Below are 8,139 nucleotides of genomic sequence, written 5' to 3'. Positions count from 1 at the left end.
TTGACACATATGCTCCACTATATTGTACTTACTCAAAAAGTAAGTATTTGGGTTTTATCATGGGATTGTCAGTTTGCTTTGTTGACAAAATTCAAAAAGACTGTATTTATGACAGGTCTACAGTAGAATACAACTTATCAGATACTGGGAACAGTCAATTATTATTCCTCTCACAGTCTGTGATGCATTTGCAGGAAAAGAAACACAAGATATGGTACTTCTTCCACAAGAATATGTGGGGAAGAAAATCTGAATGATTTGCCTTTTCCACCTTTTATTTTCCCATTCTTTATTCATCATACTCCTCCTTAGACTCCTGTTTGTGGGTAGCAGTGCTGGAAGGCAAAGTAGTGGGTGTCCTAACAGACGCTGGCAGAAGCCAGGAGTTGCTGTGGAGTTGCAGCGGATGTCTGTCGACTGGAGTGGTTGTAGGTCTGGATTCTGCGTCGTGCTGGCATCAAAGCTTATGGCTTTCCCCACCTGTCCAGGATGTACCCCGTCTCTCGCCCAGCGACAGCTGGGATAGAACCTTTGAAGCTGGCAGACCATGTGACGCTCACAACACAAGCACTGAATGAATGCATGAAGCTTCTGGTCCGGTTTGTCTGTTTCTTTTCTATTTCTATTCTAAGTTTATTTGCTTGCAATATTACTAAGGGCAGTGCTACTGAATGGAATAAATAGAAATTAAGATAGAAAACGCTGAGAAAACATTGGGACCACCATTATGCTGTCCTTCACATGCTGCCAGAACAGCTCTGACCTGCTGACACATGGATGCTATAAAATCTCTGAAGGTCATTTCTGGCACCAAGAGATTAGCAGGAAATTCTCCAAGTCCTGTCGCTGAAATTGGTTGGTTCATAATTAGTTCCTCCAACACTGTTGTTACTCTTCACGGCTCCTTTAAGCCCCCCTTAAACCTGACCCACTCATCTAGCCATAGCGGTTTGGCCCTTCTCAAAACTGCAGCCTACACGCTGACTACGAGAACCAACTGTTCACCAACTTACAGTCTAATATATTCCAAATCATATGATGCACCACCCAAAGACTGTTCATTAAAATAATCAGGCATCAAGCCTGAAAAGTGCAAACAAACCACAGCCTGTCAGCAATTAGCTGCGACCACTTCAGGACTAAACTCATGCTTGTTTTAGTCAGAGTGTGGAAGTGACACAGCTTCTCTTTCATTGTTTAGGTTGAAATTTCCCGTTTAATGCTATATGCTGACAGAAATATGTTTTCTTAATAAGAAGGTTTATTATTTATCCCCCTTTAATATTGAGTATACAATTGTTTATAACTCTGCATACATGATCTTTTCCACCAGTCTGATCTAGCCCTTAAGCTGCTAGATCCTACATTTCCCAGAATGCCTCTCACTAATATATTTCATTAGTCCTCTATGCTTTTAAACAAAACAGATCTCTCTATGTGTGCAGTTCTGCTCATGTTCACAAAGCCCTCACAATCAAATAAACAGAGGAAATGTTCATCCCTTGAGTTGAGTGGCCGTTACTGCGTATCTTTGATTCTCTTTTTGAGGATCTTATTTATAACTTATACAACAGCAAAAAGACAGCTGCTCAGATGAGAATAGAAATATTAGCATCCGCAGTAGCAGGTCCCAGCTTGTGCTGTACACAAGTCAGAAATACATATCATGAAATGAAAGAGTTCTGTTTTACTATCTATTTGCACCTTACAGCTATGGGTGAATGCGCTGCAATTTGTTTATATAGTTTGGCTAAATTTAGTTTAAACGGTTTGTCCTCTGGGAGAGGCTTTCCCTGCAGCTAGATGCAGAAACACATCAATATGCAAAAGAACATGTAGTGAAACAAAATGAAAACAGATCACCACAGCCTTCCTGTCCTTACGTCCTGAATGCAATGAACAGAACACATGGTAATATTGTACATTATAGGACAAACAATATTGTCTTGGACACAGGGAAGATCATGTCAGTAAATCAAAATTTTTGAAAAATAAATTTAAGTTTAATACTGAATATAAAAGGGGTCACACCCTGACTTTGTGGTCCAGGGTGTTGGGTACACAGTGGATGACAAACCATAGCAGATCTGATACTTGCATTTTCCGAGACGTGTGCTTCCTCTCACCGAGCCTCTGTAAGGAAAGGGTGGATTGTATCATGAAGATTGATCATGCTAATTTGTCATTTGTCAGCTCTTTTTACACTCACAGTCGCACATAAGTGAGCTTAATGGTGAGATTTCTCAAAAAAACAGTGGCTACTTGAGGCTACATGTGCTGCAAAAACAGAGATGTGAGAATTTTGTGGATGAATTCAGTGCATGTACTGTACATTTATACCATATGAACATGTACATTTGTATGCCGTATTACTTCACTAGATCTTTATTGTCAGTGCTCTGGGATATGAAGAGTTCGTTAAACTGAGCACACAGATTGTTTGGTTTGCTCAGGAAATAGACAGTGGAACTAAACTTGAGAAATCAACCTGACTCAGGCTTTTTTACGCTGTGTTCACATGCATGTCACCTGCATGTTCAGCACTTTTGTGTTTTGTGAAATCTGGTCTTCCTCTTAACTGTCCATATGGTTCATGGTGTGAAAGAGTAGAAGCTGCCCCACGTAGAACTCTGATTGCACCAATATGAAACTGCTTTTTACTGCTTTACAGCCTAATGTGCTCATTCCTGCCAGACAAACACGTTTATTTCATAAATACAATCTTGTGGTCAGGAACACAAAATGTGTAAGTGTAGTAAGGTTAAAAAACAAACAAAGAAAAAAAAACAACAACTCAACTTCTGTTTTCTCTGGGTAACTCCCATTCAGTTAGGAAGGAAGGAGGCTCCCGCTCCACCTACTGACCAACCTTTCATTTCTGCCTGTCTGGCAAAAAGTGTAATGAAAACCACATGTAAGTTTACAGTCAGTGTGACGGATCACATCCTTTGCACAGTGAAATCACGGGAGATCGGCTGGTTAGAGTTTACAATCCGCAAAGACGTGATTAATTCAATTTGTGCTTCTTAATTCTCATCTCACAAATAGGTAAGGTTTATTTTATTAAGAAAGGAACTTACTGCAGGGTTTTCCTTATCACATTTAAGGGTGGGAGGGTGACGAGTTGCACTTTAAACAAATTTGTGATCTTCAACTACATATTTAACATTTGAATTGATTTGATTTATTTGTTTTCCTGCTGGCCAGGCTTCAACTCATACAGATGCAGAGATGTCTGTCGAGTACCGTGGCTCTACAGTGACAAAGATGGACACTGAAGACAGCAAAATTGGCTACAAACAGTTTTTTGACTATGGAGACAAGCTCAACTATTCAGGTAATAAAATAAGACTTGATTTTAAACAGGGTTTGGTGATGACAATATACAGTATGACACAGTATTCACCAAGTTTCCCTGGGCTCCACGGAACATTATTTTTCTGCATTTTTTTTTTTATGTTTATTTTGATGGCCTATGAATTTCCCATTTTAGTTCATTCATTCTCACAGAGGTGATTACTTCTGACCACTCTTGAAAACAGAGACAATATATTCAAGTCCAAATAGATGCACTACTTGTACTTGCTTTGTAATTGCATTATTGGGGGCAGCAGGACTAATCGTTCATTAATACATAGTGACAAGTCCATTTCCACCTACTGAACCTGTTTTTATGTAAATTTTAATATACACACACCAGTAGTGGATGAATATATTCAATAAGTAGCATAAAGCATCTTTTCAGTAAATTAACTGAAAGTCATAATAACTAAACTAAAGCAACCTTAGTATTCATAAAAACAACAAAAACTCACCCCAGCTCTAACAAGTTACCACCGCCTACTCCCCTTGAGAGAAACACTGTCTGGAGAAACATTTTCTGTTAAAATGTGGATGTTGTGTTTGATCGCTGAGCAGGACCAGTTCATAGCATATAGGACTGTACGTTCTAATTTTTCCATTGGAAAAAGCATTGATTAACATTTGGATTTCTGTTTTAGCCATGCACACAGTCTCAATTTAATTTTAAATTCACACTGTGTTCTAAAAGATAAAATAACATTCATATGACCTAACGCAAGTGAAATGAATTCTGCTTTGTTATGAACCTCCTTATGTGATGTATGTTAGTATGTTGGAAACCTTAAATGTAAAATATTACTTGTATATCTATGCTGACAATGAACCAATGCAGTGTCTTCCTGAAATCAATCTTTCTTCTGCCTACCAAACTAGATGATTCACATAACCACAAGTTCCTTCAATCACTTTGTCCATTTTAAGCTTCTCTCTCTTTTTTTTTCCTTGCTGCCCAATAGTTTTCGTGATGAGAAATAAACCTTACCAGGTTGCTACAGTTTGCCTTGTGCTCCTGTGTGTTATGCTGGTGGCTGGTGTCATAGGCCAGAAGGTCCACTGTGAGTCTGCTTTTTTTCTTCTCTGTGTTACATATTCACATGTTTCCTAATATCACAATAAAATCACCCATTCAAGACTTATTGCTTTTCCTCTCCGGCAGATCAAAAAGTAGAGGAAGAGCTTTACAACAACGCAAAAGCCCTGAATAAAGAGAAGGAGGACCTACAGGACAGCCTGAAGAAAGTGCAAAAAGAGAAACGTGAAATCGAAGTCAACCGTAATCAGTTACAGGAAAACAACAATTACTTATCTAAACAAAAGGAACAGTTACAGACCAATAAAAACTTACTGACTGAGGAAATCAACAAACACAAAGAAAGACAAGGCCAGTTAGAGGTCACTAATGCTAATTTAAACACAGAGATTAAACAGTTACAAGGCAGTAAAGACCTGTTGCAGGCTAATAACAACCGTTTGAATAAAGCCCAAGAATTGCTGAAACAGCAATATGATTCAGTGCTCAAGCTTAAAAATGAGCTACAGGCTAGTCGTGAGTCAGTGACCAGAGAAAGAGACGACTTACAGAACAATTTCAATATTGTAACCAGATCAAGAGAACAGCTGCAGCTGAATTACACTGACTTGATTAAGAGGGTAGAGCATTTGCAGGACAGGTACAACTTCTCCTCTAATGAGAAAGACAGGCTGGAAAGCAGTCACCAAAACCTGACTATTGCAAAAGAAACTCTGCAGGCCAATTACAACTTGCTTAAAACTTCGGCAGATCAGTTGCAGGCTTCTTACAAATCCTTGATTCAGGAAAAACAAAAACTTGAAAGCCACTGCAAAGACGTGACCGCGGAGAGAGACCTACTGAGTGTGAAAAATCACAACCTGACTGTTGAGAGAGACCTGCTGCAAGAGGCCAAAATAAGTAAGCAGAAGAAAACGTGCCAAAAAAACTATGTTTGTGTAATATTGCAGAATATGTTCTTATGTGAAGAAATCACATCATCTTCATGTCCAAATGATTCTGGAAATACTGCAGCCATGTTGTCTGGTGAAAGACAAATCCAAACCACGACATCACTTGAATAATGCATCCCAACTTAGTGCTTGTAAATACGTTTGTCTCAATGTTTGGTCATTGTTCAATAAATCTTTTACATTTACAGATAGGACGTGCCCACATGGCTGGCAGAGGTTTCAGCTCAGCTGCTACTTCACTTCTACTGCCAAGAAAACCTGGATGAAGAGCAGAGAATACTGTCAAAACAATGGAGCAGATCTGGCAATCATAAAAAGCCAAGAGGAAATGGTACGTTCATCTTTGGGAATTACCTGTATGACTGTGTCAGCAGACACTTTAGCACATTACAAACACAATGAATCGTGCCTCTTGAAATGATTTTACTTTAAAACTGCAAGTACAGAAAGTTTTATAGTCACACTATAAGCATTTTTGTCTCTCCGCTCACAGAACTTCGTTAATGGCTTGTATAGCAGTGACAAAGAAGTCTGGATTGGATTGACGGATGAACGAGTAGAAGGGCTTTGGAAATGGGTGGATGGTACAGTGATGACCACAGCGTAAGAAACTAAACTTACACGTCATTATATCCAAAATGAAAACTCTGGACAACATTGACATCAGTAATCTAAGCATAGAGCTGTATTTATTCTCAATCTGGATGTGTCTTCTTGACCTGCAGGTACTGGGGTACAGGCCAGCCCAACAGCTACAATGGGAAGAACCAGGACTGTGTGGAGTTTTGGCACCGTAAAACAGGGACTGGCGACTGGAACGATGAGCACTGTGATATAAATCAGTTCTTCATCTGTCAGAAGTTCCTCTAGAGGAAATGTCACAGTTTTGACTCGTTTTTCTGGCCACTGTGCACTGGGCATTTTGTAAAGGTGTAGTCTTGATGCTGGGGATAGATTGTTAATATTTGAATTTAGGCAACAACACCCCCTACCCCTTCAACAGATCAACAACTAAGAATGAAAAGCCATAATTCAGGAGTACACTGGTTGAGTGATATGGCTTGTTGTTGGTAATTTGGAGCTACATATAACTTGTTTTAAAGGGGACTGAGATGTTCTTATTTATTATCTGCAATAATTAACTTCTGCCTGTGTGCTTGGTGAATCACTTCAAGAAAGATGATTTCCTTTTAGTTGACCCCTTTGTAAGAAAAGATGCCACCAGATTATTTCTAACTAATTTACTACTGATTGACTGTTTTACTCATTAGATGTTTGTTGGCTGTTTTGCAAACATTTCACAAAATCACAAATCAGTGTCTTGTTTTTTGCTCATTGTACATTTTGAATTACGTAATTTGTAATTTTATTAGTTATTCATTGGTATAAACACATAAAATGAACTCCTAACATCAAGTAAATGATTTTGATTTTGAAATATCACCTTTGATTATGATTCGCCTTTGTAACTAGATGTCTTTGAACTACAGTATCTGCATTGATTAAGGGTGTTGTTTTTGCTTTGTTACAAGTTTCTATTGGTGATAAATACAATGCAAAATGTAAGCACAGGTTTCTCAAGTTGTTCTTTCCGCCTGCATTTGATTTGATGACTTGACGTGCCACCAGAACGTCAAACAGAACCTGCCAGAACAATGACATAGGCAGCATCAGCCAACTATGCATGTCAATGGGTGCCATTAATTTCAGTCAAAGGAAATATTGTCCTTTGTCCTATGTTATCACTAATAGCTCACTAAGTTCATCAAATGAATATATAAATGTCTGGCTTCTTTTATCTAACTGTGGCTTTGTCACGTCATGTCCACTTCACAGACCTTAAATGTAATAATCTAAGAAAGAGTCTCAATGCGCAATTCTGCCGCACCTCTCAAATTTATAATATTAAATGGATTTTATTATTTGGGAGGGTGGGGGCGCAATGCTGAGAAAGCTCCATGCAGTTTTTTTCCACTGTGCCACAGAATCATAAAACGGAGAATAGTGTTACAGTGAGGATGAGGCTGTCACATTGTTGCCTGAATCTTACACTCAAAGCATTCTCTATTTACTACAGATTATAAATGAGGTTGTCATTTTACATAGTTATGGCCCTGATGTTTCATTGTGTTGTATAAAGATGATACTTTTACTATAGTGTATCTGAAATTACATTATTATACAAGTTATACCATATCTTTTAAAACTGCATCTTTTGCAACTGTATGAGTACAGATATTTAGAAAGGATACAGTTGACCATAGTTTTCTACAGATTCTACAGAGAGCTGCGACTGACACCACCACCTGCTGTTATGATAAGTTGATACCTAAAATGTCTGTGGGAGCTCTTTATAGTTATAATACAACAATATAACTGATGAATTGATGCTTTTCTTAGAAATTATACATAGATACACTATATTATGTATATTATGTATTTCTATAAACAATACACACTTCAAATGCACTAACAATAATTCAGTCTACAGTAGAAATACCAACTAAAATAACAAAATGATTTTTCTTTGTTGGCTGGACTGTTACGCAGGTTAATTAGGTTACCTGGAAAACCTGGAATGAATCTGCTTCTCAGTGTAATTACTTCTTAGCTGACTATCATTGCGTCAGGTTTTCTTACATACTACATGTGTCTGTGACTTCTCAGCACATGAGCCCCATCTGCTGTGCTCTATTTGTAGCAATAATCACGAGGATCAAAGGCAAGCTACAGATGCTGGTGTTAGACAGGAGAATTTTGTTGCTAACGATTAGCTAATGCAAATGAATCATT

At 38.2% G+C, this 8,139-nt stretch overlaps 1 protein-coding gene across 1 annotated transcript; it reads left to right on the top strand.

Annotated features, from left to right (window-relative positions):
* Positions 1 to 2,896: 2,896 nt before the first annotated feature.
* LOC113162564 (CD209 antigen-like) lies at positions 2,897 to 6,915 on the top strand. Its single transcript, XM_026360755.1, has 7 exons — positions 2,897 to 3,048; positions 3,208 to 3,337; positions 4,320 to 4,418; positions 4,520 to 5,293; positions 5,535 to 5,677; positions 5,840 to 5,949; positions 6,072 to 6,915. Exons 2-7 carry the CDS (start codon positions 3,232 to 3,234, stop codon positions 6,214 to 6,216), a joined length of 1,377 nt encoding a protein of 458 aa, XP_026216540.1. The 5' UTR covers positions 2,897 to 3,048; positions 3,208 to 3,231; the 3' UTR covers positions 6,217 to 6,915.
* The last annotated feature ends 1,224 nt before the right edge of the window (positions 6,916 to 8,139 follow it).

Source organism: Anabas testudineus, chromosome 1, assembly GCF_900324465.2.
Source record: "Anabas testudineus chromosome 1, fAnaTes1.2, whole genome shotgun sequence".
Classification (NCBI taxonomy): Eukaryota; Metazoa; Chordata; class Actinopteri; order Anabantiformes; family Anabantidae; genus Anabas; species Anabas testudineus.
Note: the sequence above shows the minus strand (reverse complement) of the source record. Positions and strands in the feature narration are given on the sequence as shown.